Here is a 17,656-nt window from a genome sequence, read left to right on the forward strand (position 1 = left end):
TGAGTCAGTGATGTGTGTGTCCTTTTGTCCCTTGTGGACAACACACAACAAAAGGGCCCATGACTGAGCAACAAGAGTGGGGGCAACGCTACCTCCTGGGGAAAATGGTCCCCCCAGGTCAGGGCTGAGGGGGCTCAAGCCATCATGGTGGCAAGTTTCCCTTGGCAAGGGCCATCATCTCGGCTTAAGAGCCAAGTTCTCCCCCTTGCTGGTAGCAGCCCAGTTAAGAAACAAACAAACCTGGTCACCCAGGAGTTATGAATGTGATGGTGGAGAAGGTAGTTACCCAGCTAGCAGGAGCTCGTCTGGCCATGCATGTGCCCTGCTCTCTGCCTGAGAGATGGGAAATTCAGACCACCACTGGAGAGAACTGACTGCAGAAAACAATGCAAAAACAAAAGCCAAGCAACTGCCCTTATTAAGTGGTCTCCCACCCACCGCAAGCCCCAGGAAAGATTCTAGCGGTAGAATGAAAAAAGGTTGACTCTCTCTTCAATATCGTGTTACAATAGTGTGCATACAGTACATGATTTCTGTAGAAACAGGTTTTTTCCTTATGGCCATATAGTTTCAGAGCATTTGTCAACAGGTTCATTCTGATTTTCAAGGCTAGAACTGCCTTCACCTTTATGAGACTGGTAAAGTGACTACAGCTTTACCATTCGGGAGATGTCACAGACACAGCTCTAGTCATTTTCACACGCATGCTTCTGCCATCCTGTTGATACAAGTTAACTCACAAGCCCTGCAAATTAACTCACAAGCAGACACTGCCATACTGAGTAGAAATACCTGGGAGAGTTAACACATTACAACTTTACGAAACAGATTTGCTCTAAGCCTGAGAAAACCCCTTGGCTCCACAGCCAAAGAGCTAGTGATAAAGTTATTTGGAACATGGTGAACTGCCAGAGCTGAAGAGAAGAGCCGAATGCAGTTATTGCTGTTAGCTCAGCTCAACACCCTTATAATCCACCCAGCAGAGAGCAGATTAAGTATATGGGTAAAATTTTCAAAAGCTCATAAGTGATTTAGAAGCTTAAGTCCCATTTTTAAAAGCGATTGTTTGAATCACTTTTGAAACGGGACTTCAGAGTTTTTGAAGATTTGACCAAGGTCACTAGTGTCTGAACACTGTTTTAACAACGAAAGCATGAGAATACAGTATAGGTTTGGTTCTTCTAATCCTAGTGTCACTATCATCTCTGGCAGGGTACAGAAAATATTGAAACGTCTCATCGCACTTTACAACAGTTACTCACACAAATGTGTTTTGCTCCAATACTTCCACAGATAGAGGTTACCTGCCCTACAAGTCTAGCAAATCTGCTCTTTGGAGGGTATATGTGAGCTGGCAAAGGTTCCCCCTCAACACTGCTCCACCCTCACCTGCCCCAAGATCTACTACTCCGACAAAGACCACACCCTTCCTTTTGACAATCTTGCCATTAGAGCTAGGCAAAATTATTTGCACAAAACTCTATGAAAAATGCAGATTTTTCACCAATGAAACATTTGAATTTGCATTCAGTTCTCTGTTTTGTTTATAAAAAAATTCAATGTCTTATTTCATTTTATTTAAAAGGTTGAAATATTAGTTCGAAAGAACTTAGTTTCAAAATTTCCATTTTTTTTTTTTTTTTTTAAATTCAGAAGCTTGAAAATGCTCACAAATCGAAATGAAATGGTAAATTTGACCCAGCCAAATTTCTTCCTTACTTTTGCAAAATTGCCAACCAGTGGAAATTCCTTTATTTGTCTAGCTCTGACCTTACTGGCTGAAGGATGGTCACCCCAGGGCATTCCAGGAGGTCAGCATCCCTAATCTCACTTAACGTGGAGCAGTGTGCATGCTTTAAAGGAACAAGACCAACTTCCAACAGATTTAATCCTGAAGAAAAACAGATTTCCCTTTTCGGGAAAGATTCTGTTTTTTCCACCACAGCATTGGAGAGTTAGTTTCCAAGTGTTGAACCCAACAGCAGACAGATCTACTTACTGAATGCAAGCAGCAAACTCTTGCCATGGGTACTGGTTTCACCATTGCTTTTTAAAAAACAGGGCCAGGAGGGAGTGTGAAGTTTGCCACAAGTTTTTCCAGGGAAGGTGCCAGAAAATTTGAACACAAGGCTTGAATCTTTAAGTTATATACCGGCCTCGCTCGCCTCCATTTTGTATTTTGGCAATAGATCAGCACCTGGCAGTAAGAAGTTCTTTAAGGGATCAGTGAACGTCAGACTGGAGATTGCCACTCTGATAGCTGAGTGAAGAGCACAACTCTTGGAAAACCCAGATCCCTTACCCAGAAGCGAGAGAGGCAGAAGAGTCTGTTTCCAACAGGAGCTGGGCCTACAACTCAGAAATGGAGATGGTGGGAAAGGAGATAAAAATGGTAAAGTTGCACTAAAAGTGCCATGTTAGTCTCAATAGATACACTCACTGAAAACCCGTTTAACACTGGTTTATGGCAGCACTGAAGCCATCAGTTGTGGACTGGTGCATCTAGAAAGCAAAGCTACATATGATTATTTAACACTTTATGGCTCATTATTTTCCCATCTTTAAGTGAATGAAAAATCCCCAAGTTTATAGATCATGCTAACTAAAATACCCATATTAATTGCACTGTTTATGGAAGAGAGATGGGATTTCAAACAAACACGTTCTTCCAAAGCTAAGCTCCCGTGAACATGGAAGCTTCTCAAACACACCCCGATCACAAGCCGGGGAGCCCGTAATAACTCCACTCTTTCCTCTCCAGAGAGATGACACAAAAGCTTCCTTGCTGAGGTGATCTGCAGTCCCAATGAGAACAGCTGGCTAAGCCAAGAAGGATTTGTAATCCCCAGCATGTGTTAACCCTTTATAACTCGATCCTAGGGTAACATTTGGGAAAAGGTTCCAACATTTAAGCCGTTACAATAAGTCTTTAAAAAGTCACGGTATAGAAGACTGACATTTTTAAAAAGCACCTCATGAACTCTGGGAGGTGCTTGCTGAAGGAGCCAGGAGTCTCTCCTCCCAACCCAGTGCACAGAGTAAGCCTCTTGCGTGCATCCCGCAGTCTGTGGGAGTTTCCCTCCTGCACTCTCCAATGCTTCATGAGTCCTGACGCCGCCTGATGAACAATCCCACGCGTCATCCACGCAGGGCTGGCAGCATTGCAGAGACCTTGCCTCCTCCTTCGGGAGGAGCTGTCCATTCTGGATTCTTGGTTGGAAGTTTCCACCTCCAGGAAGTAGGAAGTGTTTAGAAAGTTCAGGGGTCTGAGAAAAAAGACTTAGGTGCTTTTTCCTTTACACATAGATATTTATATAAAATTTGTAAGGGGGGTTTCGTTTTTTTTATTTTATTCTGAAAAGGCAGGGAACATATTTAAGTCTGGGAATTCTTCATTGCTGTAGTTGGTTCCCTGGTCTCCCAGCATTGACAGCATGTCCTGGAAGAACAAAATAAGTTTTGTATCTGTCCTGTAGTCGCATTTAGGAGTTGGAGCCCCCGTCATGGACTAAGGCCCCATTGTGCTAGGCGTTGTACAAAAACAGAACAGATACTCCCTTCCCCAAAGAGCTTACAGTCTAAAGAGTCCTGCAGACCCATTCCAACTGCCTTTCATAGTCTAGATACAAGCTATATTTCTCATACGATCAGTGACTAACTGTAGCTACACGCCCCTGGGCAAACGGGGGGCTGAAACTGACAACCGGACCCTGTGGAGTGCACAATGCAGAGGAATCCTGTGAACAGTCATTATGGGGCTGTACTTTGTTTTGAAAACCCAACTGTTCCCTCTCTCCACAGAACAGGCCCAGTTCAGGCAGCAACACGAGCTCTGCACAGCGCCCCGCCAGGAGGCCTTAGCTCAGTTATGGACAAAACGCCTCAGAGGGGAGGTCAGTCTGCGGCCACTTTTGTACCTCCGAGACTGATGAGTGATGATTCAAGCCGATTCTGGTGGTGCTGGGTGAAGTGGACTCCTGTCCACTGGAACAAGTCAGGCCCCGCTGGGATCCCAAACTCAGCCAGGTCCAAACCAGCTACCTAATAGAAGTGAACAGCTCCAGATCCCTTGACCAGTTCCTCCCCAGTGATCCAGCCCCACTTGGGATTATTACGGCTTTCACATCACGCTGGCCAAGGAGCTTGCACTCTAGCCAACTTCCTGCGCTTTTGTAAACCAAGCCCATACGTTCCCCCAGGTTTTACAGCCCTCCCTCAACAGGTTACGAAAACGCCATCTTACTGGGAAGACCTCAGGCTGGCTTGGCTGCTGCTGGACGTGCTGCTCCCCAGAGCTCCGCCCGTGGTGTTGTCCTGGCCACTGAGGCCACATGCCAACTCCTTCCGCTGTCCGTGTCTGGAACTGGGCTGGGGTCTGCCCGGTTTCAGGGGCTGTTCAACAGAGTAACAAGGTCAGCGAGTTGTGTCCACAGAAGAGTCTCTACCCAAGAGCCTTTAAGGGTCAGTAAACACAAGCACTGGCTGGTCAATGGTATTGCTTCAGGCGGACAACTTAGTACGGCAATAACACGGAGGGGGCTTCCAGGGCCCAGCCACTTAACAGCAAAGGAAATCTGATCCTGCAATATGAAGGATCCATCCCGGATATTGTCCAACCAGCTCTAGACTGAATTTCTGGCAAGGTCAGGACAATGGGATTCGAGTGGTTCCTTCCAACTCTAATCAACCTGTGAATTTTTAGGAGTCCCTTCTCGCCCTCCCCCCCCCCGCCCATGCTGCAGCGGTTTGGAGTCTCTTCGGTTTGCGTCAGCCCTTGCTCAACAAGGACAGCTGGGGGAGAGGAGAGGCAGGAATTCAGGTTTAGAAGTGACACTAGTAGAGCATCCATGACATTTTTACAACAAACAGACAAAGGACGTGGGGTGATGCATCTGCCCCAAATTTGGCCCTAACCCTATCTTGAAGCACAAATCCAAACAAGCCTCTTTTTAAAGGAGATTTTTATCCTGGCCCCACCCCCACAGCAAGATCCTACGTATATTCCTTGTGCGACATGAATGACACTTACCAAAGCCTGTGCCGCGGCTGGCGAGGGCTGGATAAGCAGCCCTGCCCGGGGAGGCTGTGGAACCAGGTGTTGACATGGGGCTGAAGGAGGAAGGGGTGCCTTGGAAACTCCCCATTCCAAATGAAGGGGACCGAGTCTTTGCAGTCTGGGAAGGCACTTGCTAGAACGGCAACGAGAGAGAAGTAAACGCTGTATTTATTCTGCTCTAAATCTGAAAACGGCGCAGGGTGCTGGACTGACCCAGCTCTGGTGAGTGACGTTCCCTACCTACAAAGAAGGTACAGCACGTGCATTGCAAGCTTCTCCCTGCCAATCTGCCCCAGCCCGGCATCTGGAGGAACTCTCTCTATACCTGAGCGCCTTCCAGTCATGCATCAAGCAACACATCTGTCACATATCTGTTCTCTCCCCAGACGGAGAAGGATGTACAGTGAAGTGCCTTGGTTTAGTAGGGGATTTCTTTTGGTTTTTATAAATATACCTGGTGCTATGCATTTATCTAACAGGAAAGGCCAGGTCAGAGAAATGCACCTTGCCCTTGGAGTGGAAGGAGGGGAGCTTTAGGATGGGCTTTCGTTCCTGGGGGAGTTCATTCTCGTCTGGGACCGGCCCCTGCGGACGTTCTGTCTCCTGCCCAGACGAGCTCTACTCTTATTGCTGATTGTGCCAGGCGGGCCCCAGTTCGGCACAATGATCGAGCAATTGTTTTCAGGGTGGAGGTGGAGAAATGATCTGGACCAATTCACACAAGTAGTTGCTGGGATTTCAGCTATTAAGGGATGGCAATCGCTGTCAAACTGGAGTTGTTGAATGCATCCAACACAACCCACTCCACGTGCCAGGGAAATTTCTCCATCACTTTGCTATTCAGAAGTCAACCCCGTCAGAGCACTTTAATATTACATGCTAACGAAAGAGCAATTCTTGTGACAGCAAGGTGTGTGTTTATTTGCAAACCTGGATCCCTTGGGAAAAGGCTCCCTGGGCATTCTGAGAAATGTTACCTGTGCCGTGAACGACGGTCGCGTCGCTGACACCCAGTTGGTTGCAGTGACTGGAGTGGTATTGGAGTGGCGAGAAATCTGTGCTAAAATCTGGCCTGCTGAAGCAGGCTGCTGCTGGATGATGTTGACAGGGGGTACCATGCTACTGTTTCTAGAATAGAAGAGAACATGCTTTAAAGAGTTAGCCCAGATTTAACAACTGCCACTAGATGTGCCTTAGGAGGCATTACCAGCATAGGCAGACAGGTACGATGCATCTGGAGGTAATCTACAATGCCCACACAACTTCTATACCTCAATTACAAAACAAGAGCGCGTGCTGGGCTGGGACGCCAGCCCAACTTGGAGATGATGTGACAGAGCATGCACGTCTGCCGATGCTGTCTGTCCATTTGTAGTAATATTTCCACCAGCGTCTAGCTACTGTCTGGCAGGCAATTAATATAAGCAAACATGCAAAACCAAATGGCTTCAATGAACGAAAAGACAATCGTGTCTGAGTACTAGGGACACCGTGGCACATATTTCTTAGGGGTTTGGTTTAAACTTGCATTTTAAGAACTGCAGGCATATTCCATTGTGATATGGAATATGCCAGCACTTGCAACAAACAGTCAATTCTGGTGCATTGGGAGTCCCCTTTAGGGCAACAGTCTGTTCATTCTGGATGGTTATTACAGTCCAATTATCTTTCAGCAGCGGCCAGACACCACAAAGCACTGTCAACCTTCGTTTCTTCTGTTGCCCCTCCAGAAAACTAAGCCTGGACAGACAGAGCAGAAAGAGAAAGATACAATTCACAGCAACCCGACCCCAGTCCAGCGCGCCAGCTTCACCTGAAACTTTCGGTGGGCCGCGCAGGAGTGAAAGTGTTTCCCTGGGGGAAGAGCGGCTGATTGGCCGGCACTGTGCTGGCAGGAATGGCTTTGCTCGGATCTGTGAAAGAAAGGCAAACAGGTTAGAGCCCATGGCAAGGCAATGCTGATGGAGGGAGGCCAAGACAAAGGCTGTTAGCAAGGGAGCTAAACGCCTGAGCTCTCCATGTCAAGTTTGATTCTTTGGCTTAAACGGCTTGGCTAGATAAGGGACAGTCTTGTTACAGACATTACCCAGACTCAGCCCGCAGATGGTTCCTTAACAGCTTATTAATTTGATTTCCTCTCAATTTTCTAATAAGCTTTGCCTTAAGATCTTTTCGGGGCTTAGGACATTCACTGTTGTCTGTTCTGAGTCACGGAAAACAAATCTGCTCTCTGGGGATAGGCAGAAGGGGTTGTGAGGAGATCCCAGACCTGGGACACTTGGCCCAAGGCGTAGGGCAAAAAGACTGCCCCTGGCCTCCCGAAGCGTTGCCAAGAGGCTGACTGCAGTGAGGAAGGCACTGCTGGGAAGGCAGCAACCAGGGGGAAAGGTTAGAGGCAGACTGGTGGGTGAGTGGGATGCCAGAGACATTCCTGTTCTGCAAAAGAAGGGACTGCTCTCTCCACTGCCACTTCAGCCCCTGTCCCTAGCACTAGATCCATTTAAACAGAACAAGTGAGGATACCAAGCCAGGACTAAGATTGAGGAACAGAGTCAACTGAACCTCTAGGCTAACTCAGCAATCTCTGCACACCACGATCCCCACCTGTATTGATACCGGAGTAGATTTCACTGAACCGCGGGTCCCTCTCTTGATTAAACAGAGCCTCCGTTTTTTCCAGTGGTTTGCTGCGTTCTGGGCCAGCAGCAGTCACAGGCTGGACAGCAACCTGGATCACAGGTGGGAGATATAAGCACAAGCAACCAGTAGGCAAAACAGAGGGCAAAGGAAGGTTGCCTATGAGATTACAGAGGAAGCCACTTAGGAACCTACTGCCTATGATAAAGAGCAGAGGGCATTTGTTGCCTGGCTTTTTACATACACCTTGGTCTGCAAGGTGCTTTAGCGCAGACTCAATGTCCACTTGGATTGGTCCAGACTGATGGTGCGGAGCGTATTGACGGCTCAAAAATAGGGGGTGCACAGAGGTGGTTCTCAGGGGGGATATGGGCACCCCAAGCAGAGGGACTGCACACCAGTGCACTCAGAATTCTGGAGGCAGCTTTGACCCTGCCCTGCAAGAGAGGCTGTGCCAGCACACCTGATGGAGAGACGAGGGCATGACTCATGTAGGGCAGGTGGCAGGCCCAACTCTGTCCTCTCAGAAAGTCACAACATGGGCTCTAGTGAAACCCAGCAACTCAGACTCCCAAGCGGGGGCCTCAAGTTACTGCTCTATGGGCCAGTTTTCATCTACAGTCAGGAACGGATCACAACACACAGACCAAAGACCATCAAGATCCCTGCTGATTTACCTGCGAGTGGTCATAGCCAGACAGACTCTCTCTTCCTGGGACCACTTCCAGCGCAGTCTGTTGTGGCTGCTGCTGCCTAAAACAGAACGTGACTGTAATAAGAACTGGGTCTTGCTAAAAACAACAGAGCCCTGACCCACCGGCAGCCAGGAATTTGAGTGTCTCTATAAAAGCAAGCAGGACTGTTACAGTACTACTGGAGATTCTGCCTATGCTCAAGCCCCATCAAAAACCCCCAATATTTTCCAGCATGACCAGATTAAGACTCGACCCTGCAAAAGGAAGTTTCTGCGACAGAGGCTCACAAGCATCAACCATTCAACTCTCTTGTAAGCAATCAATCTCCTGCATGGCCCATTGGACTCCAGCAGATCAGCTATTCTTCTTTTCCGCTCATTTAAAAATTAATTACCAGTTCAGCATTAGCCCTGCTACTTAACTAGGTCGGCTGATTGCTGTAATAAATATTTTGGAGCTCTTGACTCAGACCTTTAACCCTAGAGTGTCTGTTCCTTTGGCAAAGAGCAAAGTAGGGGCGAGACGAGAGAACTGACAGGCCTATAAAAACAAGGTGGCCAGGTAGGGGAAGAGAGGAGACGACCAAAGTTAAAGGCGCAGTAGAATCCTCTTACCTTGACGCCAGCTGAACTGTGCCCATGTCCAGGGGGAGGCTGACATTCTGTCCCTGCTGTGGCCGCTGCATTGAGTTAGACACAGCAGGCCGAGACTCCTGGCTTGAGTTCCTTAATGTTGTTTAAAAAAAAAAAAAAGGGAGAGAGAAAAGGAAGGGTGCAAATGTCAGTTACGGTCCTTTAAAATTTGCCTTTTTTGGTTCAGTCGTGGGTCCGAGAGCCTCATCTTTGCAAAAGCCCGATGAAGTCAATGGACCGATCCGCAAACTTCAACGACCTTTGAATCAGACATCTAATGGGATACACAGCTGGGATCCAAAGGGCACTAGCCCCCCCTCTCCCCAACATACGCAACAGGAAGAAGAGCTGCTATTAAATTTGTATATGCTGGAAGCCTCAGCAGTTAGATACAGTTCAAATAATCAGCACTCCCAAGATTACCAGGCCTAAAACATACATGACTTACCATTTGAGACAGTAAATAAACCATGGATCGAGCAGGATGCCCTCAGTAAGGGGCAACTGTTAAGCCTAATATAAACGCTGAAAGTATCCTCTGGGCTCTGTTTCGGTCTAGTCGTGAAGCCTGCACAGCGGAATGTAACTCAACTTTAACAAACTTTCCCGTAAGGTAGAAAAATCTGATACATCTCAACATGTGTTTTAAAAGCTGTTGCTTCTGCCCAGCAGAGTGTACTTGGGTCTGTGAAAAATAAAGCGAAGCACAGAGCGAAGAGCCTGGCGGCTGGAGTGCACCACATGCTATCCGCTGCACAGCTGTGCTTTTCTGGTCTGAACTTGAGTGGTATATTTGGAAGCTGGAGTATGGAAATGGGAATGGATTTATGTGGACTGAATAAGAGGAGGAGAGAATACGATCAAAGAGATGCCTCTAATGCCAGGAAAAGCTAAGTGTACATCAGAAGCATGATTAGAATACAGATTCTTGGATCCTTACCCCATGCTCACATCATGGTGGTCTAGAACCAAAGGGAAGCCCCTAGAGGGACCGAATTAATATTGCTCTGAATCTTTTTAAGGGAGTCTGATTAGAATGGGTTTCTCCTACTGGTGGGTGGATAAGGTGCACTGCTGACTGTATAGCGTGATTGAGAAAGGTCCAGAAGGGACCCTGAACATCCAACTTAAACGCTGCCCTCTTTGTCCACGAGCACAGATGGCCTGGCTTGCCTCTTGTCCAGCTGGGCAGACGTCCTGTAAGGCCAATATTAGCTCTGCAATTACAAGACACGTGCCTGCCAGACTTGAGCATTCCCTCTCAGGATCTCAAGTGCCTAGGCCTGCACAAAGAGCCTTGTGCTCCCCCTAGGAAGAGGCAGCATCCTTCGACTACCCACGATGGAGAGCCAACTATGGCACAGTATTGCCACGCCACCACGATGGCCAAGAAGGGAACGGGTGGTGGGTTATGAAGATAGTAACCGAGAGAGCACAATTTTTACTGCAGTGTCACAATTAGGGGAGATTCTTTCCTGACTCTAGGATGAGCTACTGAAGCAAGCAGACAACGCCAAAGTCAATATTTACTTTCTGGTGTCAGCTGAGGATTTTCCAGCTCACATTCAAATGGTGGCTTTTAAAATCCAGTCCCCAACCTATGCATGCCTCATCCTGCTGCCATGGAAGCCAAGTGCTACATTAAAATACATTCTCCTAGTATTAACACTCCAAATGCAGATATACAGCCTGAAGAGTCAATGCATCACCAGCAAGTTCAGGAGTTAACTGAATTTTGACAGCTCCCTAAACTCCCAACTGAGCATCCAACAGAATTCCATTTTATGCATATTAAAAGCATTTCGTAGCAGGCACTGCACCACTGTCAGGATACTGCCCAGTGTAGTGAGTGACTTTTCAGGAAAGCACAGAAGTTTGGGGTGGGGAGGGAGAAAGAGGGGGTGATGGTGGGAGAACCCGAGCTCATAAAGCATCTGATCTGTGTAGCTGGTCATACGGGGAGGCACTAGGTCAGGCAAAGTGCACATGCTATCGCTGAAAGTGCTCATGGATTGAAAGCCATTGCCATGTACATACTTAACGTTGGTGTTGGTACAGATGATGTACTCAATCTCATCTGAGTAGGGGTTCTGGAAGGTAAAGGAGCTGGTTCTCATCCAGAGCCATTCACGGTTTTTGGACCGGAATCGGAACATGACTGACAGAACCTGGCCTTTTAACTTCACCACCTAGAAAAATTTAACGCCATCAGTAATACCTGATAAAAAGAAGACGTTTGAGAACAGTGTTGTTTATAAGCAAACACCCACCCTGCTAGCAGCTGACTATGGCATTCTTTGTCGTAAGGCTACAATATTGTACCTTGCTTCCCAGCCACAATACAACTACTCTATTCTTTTAAACTCTTTTTATATTCCTCCAATGGTCTGACTTCCCAGGATGATGATATGGGAGTGGAATGTAGCATTTTCTTATGCCTTCAATTAATGCTCTTTGCAGCAATGGAATATACGAAAATAAGAACAAAAAAGTTAATTTCTCCAGCAACCAAAGATTGTCTGCTGTTTATGATTCTTACTATTGGGTCAAACGAATGAGGAGTTGCTTTTCAGAATCATCAGTAGTGGAGGCTTTCCTGCCCTGTCAAGTCAAGTGCCCTCAGAGGAGAGAGTAATAACAGCAAGAGGGCCAGCAAGCCACATCCATTTAAAGTTCAGACACCAGTTCATCTGCCTTGCCATGCGTAAGGTGTCCGAACACAGCCACTGATGCATGGCCTTGATGTCAAGACTTTGTACTCACATCTCTGGTCTCAGACAACTAGCAGCAAAAGGAGGAATTCAAAAATAAATTAGACACGCAAACCCACCCAGTTTAATTTTGCATGTTAGTAAGTTCTCTTGTGTTTAAAAAATCTATTCAAATGTATGCTACTCAGTAACTGAGAAATTTAAGGCCAGTGAGGTGTGATTCCTGCCTTGATAAAAATCTAAACCAGTTTAGTTCCACTGCACAGCAGACGGCCAATAGGAATATTGGTTTACGAGCTGTGATGCAGATCAACTTCTAAGCAGCCAAGGTGGCTAAATATATTACCTGCTGAAAGCTGTCTCGCAAAAGCTGCTGGTCTTCTGGGTGGCAGAAATCCACAACATCTTTCCCCAAGAGTTCCTAATTTTGAAGAGGAAAAGAAAAAAAAAGTCTCCATTTAATAAGCAGACTCCCTGCTTTCGGCCTGCTCGAATAGCTCCACTTTGGACTAATGCTTACAACTCCCACATACAACTCTCCGGGACAAAAACATCAGGCCATCCACCTATTTTAGAATTGATGCACTTTTACAAAACACAGCACCACAGCAGCTGACCCTGATGTTTAATCTGTAACTCAGAAGTGGAGTCGAAGACCTTGCTTCAATCAAATTTGCTCTAAATATATGCCAGATCCACCTCCCTCCACTGATCTGTGTTACACAAGAATGGCCACACTGGGTCAGACCAATGTTCCATCTAGCCCAGGGTCCTGTCTTCTGACCATGGCCAATGCCAAATGCCTCCAAGGGAATGAACAGAACAGAATAATTATTGAGGGATCCATCCCCTGGCAGTCTCAGACTCTGGCAGTCAGAGGCTTGGGGACACCCAGAGCATGGGATTGCATCCTTGACATCTTGACTAATAACCATTGATGGACCTATCCTCCTAATTCTTTTTTTGAATTCAGTTATAGTTTTGGCCTTCACAACATCCCCTGGCAATGAGTTCCACAGGTTGACTGTGCGTTGTGTGAAGAAGTACTTCCTTTGTTTTAAACCTGCTGCCTATTCATTTCATCGGGTGACCCCAGTTCTTGTGTTTCATGAAGAGGTCAATAACACTTCCTTATTCACTTTCTCCACACCAGTCATGATTTTACAGACCTCTGTCCTATCCCGCTTTAGTCGCCTCTTTTCCAAGATGAATAGTCCCAGTCTTTTTAATCTCTCCTCATATGGAAGCTGTTCCCACACCCTGGCATCATTTTTGTTGCCTTTCTTTGTAGCTTTTCTGTTTCTAATATATATATTTTTGAGATGGGGTGACCAGAACTGCACCCAGCATCAAGGTGTGGGCATACCATGGATTCATATAGTGGCATTATGATATTTACTGTCTTATTATCGATCCCTTTCCTAATGGTTCCTAACATTGTTCGCTTTTTTGACTGCCGCTGCACACAGAGCGGTTGTTTTCAGAGAACTATCCACAATGACTCCAAGGTCTCGAGTGGTAACAGCTAATTTAGACTCCATTTTGTATGTACAGTTGGGATTATGTTTTCCAATATGCATTATTTTGCATTTATCAACATTGAATTTCATCTACCATTTTATTGCCCCGTCACCCAGTTTTGTGAGATCCTTTGTAACTCTTCGCAGTCTGCTCTGGACTTAACTATCTTGAGTAAATTTGTATCATCTGCAAACTTTGCCACCTTACTGTTTACCCCCTTTTCCAGGTCATTTATGAACATGTTGAACAGCACTGGTCGCAGTACAGATTCCTGGGGGACACCGCTATTTACCTCTCTCCATTCTGAAAACTGACCATTTATTCCTAACCTTTGTTTCCTATCTTTTAACCAGTTACCAATCCATGAGTTACCTTCTCTCTTATCCCACGACTGCTTACTTTGCTTAAGAGCCTTTGGTGAGGGACTTTGTCAAAGACTTTCTGAAAGTCCGAGTACATTATACCCACTGGATCACCCTTGTCCACGTCTTTGTTGACACCCTCAAAGAATTCCAGCAGATTGGTGAGGCACAACTTCCCTTTACAAGAGCTGTGTTGACTCTCCCCAACAAATTGTGTTTATCTAGGTGTCTGATCATTCTGTTCTTTACTATAGTTTCAACCAATTTGCCTGGTATTGAAATTAGTCTTACCGGCCGGTAATTGGCAGGATCACCCCTGGAGCCTTTTTTAAAAAATTGGTGTCACATTAGTTATCCTCCAGTCATTTGGTAATTAAATTGATTTAAGTGATAAGTGACATACCACAGTTAGTAGTTCTGCAATTTCATATGTGAGCTCCTTCAGAACTCTTGGGTGAATACCACCTGGTCCTGGTGACTTATTACTGTTTAATGTATCGATTTGTTCCAAAACTTCCTCTATTGACACCTCAATCTGCGACAGTTCCTCAGGTTTGTCACCTTTCATCTGTTTTCTAAGCATCTAGTGGAGCTGAAATTGATGGCTGGTTCAATACCTAACCACTAATTTGTTTTAGCTCAGTTCTATCAGACAACTGAAGCCATGACATGTGGAGCAAGGGGGAGGGGAAGCCGGTTTGAACTGCAGCAATCTACATTGGGAAGCTTCTACCGTTTCTCACCTGTGGTTGGTAGCCAACTGTAGCCACGCAGCGGTGATCTACGAAGGTGAAAAGGCCTTCGGTGTTGTGTCGGGAGATGAACTCAGTTGGCTGACAAACATTGTTCAGGTCTGTGCAGTTGGGTGAGCTAGTGACCTGAAAAGCAAGACAGATTTGGTTTCAGGTTTAAAGAAAGCCATTCAGAGGTGCAAGTATGCCCTCCCAGCCAACATATACAATAGGTGCTTGGCCTGGTTGAACAGAATTTTCTCCCACTGAACCATGAAGCAGGCATCGCTGCTTGGAAAGGAACAGGTGGCAGATATTAAATAGGAATGTCTCTAAGGTATGTCAGAAAGGTGGAATAAAGCTGCATCTGAGCCCAGGTAAATCCATACCCAATTCAAAGGCTAATTAAATATTTATCAACATTTATACAGCCCTTTGCACATTTCCAAAGGGCAGTGATGCTCACAACACCCCCATGAGTTGAGATGCCAGCATGAGATAGAGAGCAGGAACTGTGAAGCCAGATGGGGCATTCAGTGCACTTGCTGGTACGTCAGTCCCCAGAATGCACCTGGCAGGTTTCAGAGTGCTGGGTTGGGCTTGTGGGAAATCCACCGTTAAGTTTTATTCTCCAGAGAGTTATTGTGTTTGCTTTATCTAGACCCACAAATGACATGGCTGGGAGGAAAGGAACATAGACAGGCTGCATGGAGAGAATACACTGCTCAAGGCCCTTGGAGAGAAAGGAGGAAGGTGGTTTAATTCTCAGCATCACCACATTCCCACTGAATGACAAAGTTTCTTTCTACTCACCTGTAGTCTGCCAATGGCCACAAGGCAAAATTTGCTCCCCTGACCAGCATCTGGGTCATCGTCTGGCAATGAGACACCTGAGACAAAAAGGCGAGAGAATGTTTAAGGAATTACAGCATGACAAGCGTACCAGAAGCCCCTAATCCCACACAGGAAGCAGCAAGAGAAGAAGCTCCAATTTCAATATTTCACACCTTACTGTTACTTTGTTGCCAGTCACTTTCTCCTAGTCAAAAGGGTTTGACAGGCTAAAGACATGTTCAAGTTCAACACCTGTGCAGTTTTCAACTTACTCAAACTGTTATATGAAAGTCAAAGGAAAGGATAATGTGAGTCTCATTTCAGCACCAGGTTCTCTAGACTCTCTCTGGACTGTGTTCTGAAAGCGAGACCCGCTCTCCTGACCACCAGGAACATCCCATCCTTCTATAAACCCTCAGACCTATAGGAACTGATTCAGCAGAGTTCGGTACCCTTTTTAGTTCTCTCTGAATTTTGAAATGTGTCTCCAAACATCCCTGCTTAGCAACATGGGCAGTCTGAAAGCAAGAACAAGAACGTGCAAACACCACAGACTAGCTTAAGAGCAGACTTGGTAACTCGAATATTTCAAGGAGCTGGCGTGATTCCTTACCTGCTGGGGGCCAGGCTTTTATATACCCTGTGCAGTGCACCACCACGTAATGGGGCTCCCCATCTTTCACTGCACCCAAGCCGCTCCTAGAGAAGACAAAACAATTAAGATTATTCTCTTTATGTTTAAGAGGCTCAGCTTATTTTGGATTCTTTAAATAACTGAAATGAAGGGTTTTCAAGGAGGGAGCGTAGTCCCTGAGCCTGCACACCCAATGACACCTAATTTAGATCCATCGATGGCTGTTAGCCAAGATGGTCAGGGACGCAACCCCATGCTCTGGGTGTCCCAAACAGCTCAGGCTGTCAGACCCGGGGTGTGGAGGGTGGAGGTATTACATTGGCGTAGTGGGTGACTTGCATCGTCGGGAGTGACGTCATAGTATAGACACAGAGTTAGGACGACCTAAGCTGCCTTATATTGACCTAACTCTGTAGTGCAGACCAAGCCTCAGCCACTGACTGCCAGAAACTGGGACTGGATGCCAGGGGATAGATCACTGAAGATCTGCCGTCCTATTTATTCTCTCTGGAGCATCTGACTCCAGCCACTGTCAGAAGACAGGACTCTGGGCTAGACAGACCACTAGTCTGACCCAGTATGGTCGGTCTTATGTTCTTAAGGTCAGATGCATGCACAATGGAGTTATTACATGTGCTGTGATTTCCAGGCACTGAAGACATCTGAGCCTGCCTTGATGTCCTTTAAAAGTAACACTGCTTGTTTTCAAAAATATATTAAAGCCGAAGGGAACAGAATCTCAACCTGTGCTCTACTGCTGGAACTTTAATCTATACACTGCATAGAATAATGGTCTGAAGTTTTAATCTGCACATTAACAGTGTCTTGTGGAAAGTGGCATTGCTAAGGTCTCACTCCATCGACAGCGTACATATTTAAGCACTCAAAGAGGCTGTGCTATACCATCTCATATATGCTTTATGTACCACGCATCCCACGCCGCTCTCAGGTCTTTTTTTACTTTGTTACTCAATGTGGTGCGAGACTCACACGCATCGTCTTTAAACGCGATCACTGCAGTTTACCTGCATCGGCTCCTCATGAAGCTGAGTCTATTCATGGAGGCTGGATCCACTGAGCTGTTGCCACACCTGGACCAGTCAAGAGGGAAAAAAAGTGTAAACCCCAATGGTAAAGACTGCAAATAAGATACTTTGCCCTTTTATTCAAGATTCCACAATGCTTCATAAACATGAATTGAGCCCTGGTCTACACTACAAACTTACGTCAGTATAATGAGGTCAACTCAGGAGTGTGGCAAATCCACACTCCTGAGCAATACCATTACACCGCCTGAATGTTCGGTGTAGACAGTGCTATGTTGATGGGAGAAGCGGACATCGCTACCGCCTCTTGGGGGTAACTAGCCCTACTTTACTGAAGCAGCGGGCTAGGTGACCTGCCCAAGGTCAGAGCAAGACAACGGCAGAGCTGGAACAGACCCGGAGTTCTCGAGCTGCCTGTGGTTACGTCTCTGAGAGCTGTACAATCCCCTTAACACAGGGTGGGAAAAGTAAGAGTCGGATTCCCCGTATTACCTCATTCGACAGATGAAGGATCTCCTTGAGCCCATGCACATTCTCATGGATTGCTGGCCTTCCTTCTTGACTGTCCCACTCTTTAGATCAAGGATTCGACCTGGGGGGGGGAAAAAGACAAGCCAAGTGATGCTGCTCTACAGGAAAACTTCTGGGATCGTCACTCGGTATCACCAGGATACACCAGACAGCATACCGGGCACCACTTAATTTTCTAAGCAGCAGCTACTACATAACCAGCTTTAAAACAGGACACAGCAGTGCATAAATCCTACGTGACACTGAAACTAAAGACAGGCTCTTGG

General features: G+C 46.4%; 1 protein-coding gene across 2 annotated transcripts in view; it reads right to left on the reverse strand.

The window, feature by feature from the left end:
* Positions 1–1,578: 1,578 nt before the first annotated feature.
* ARNT (aryl hydrocarbon receptor nuclear translocator) overlaps positions 1,579–17,656 on the reverse strand; it is a 38,971-nt gene continuing 22,893 nt past the window's right edge. For both annotated transcript variants that reach the window (XM_065419851.1, XM_065419850.1), the window contains 15 exons: positions 17,352–17,451; positions 16,839–16,904; positions 15,793–15,878; positions 15,159–15,235; positions 14,358–14,492; positions 12,078–12,152; positions 11,058–11,209; positions 9,003–9,113; positions 8,371–8,446; positions 7,661–7,784; positions 6,870–6,969; positions 6,034–6,184; positions 5,030–5,189; positions 4,244–4,392; positions 1,579–3,439 (listed from right to left, as the gene is read on the reverse strand). In XM_065419851.1, coding sequence (XP_065275923.1) covers positions 3,350–3,439; positions 4,244–4,392; positions 5,030–5,189; positions 6,034–6,184; positions 6,870–6,969; positions 7,661–7,784; positions 8,371–8,446; positions 9,003–9,113; positions 11,058–11,209; positions 12,078–12,152; positions 14,358–14,492; positions 15,159–15,235; positions 15,793–15,878; positions 16,839–16,904; positions 17,352–17,451 — 1,652 coding nt within the window. In that variant the 3' untranslated portion in view covers positions 1,579–3,349. The remainder of the gene's footprint in view (positions 3,440–4,243; positions 4,393–5,029; positions 5,190–6,033; positions 6,185–6,869; positions 6,970–7,660; positions 7,785–8,370; positions 8,447–9,002; positions 9,114–11,057; positions 11,210–12,077; positions 12,153–14,357; positions 14,493–15,158; positions 15,236–15,792; positions 15,879–16,838; positions 16,905–17,351; positions 17,452–17,656) is intronic.

This window comes from Emys orbicularis, chromosome 20 (assembly GCF_028017835.1).
Source record: "Emys orbicularis isolate rEmyOrb1 chromosome 20, rEmyOrb1.hap1, whole genome shotgun sequence".
Classification (NCBI taxonomy): Eukaryota; Metazoa; Chordata; order Testudines; family Emydidae; genus Emys; species Emys orbicularis.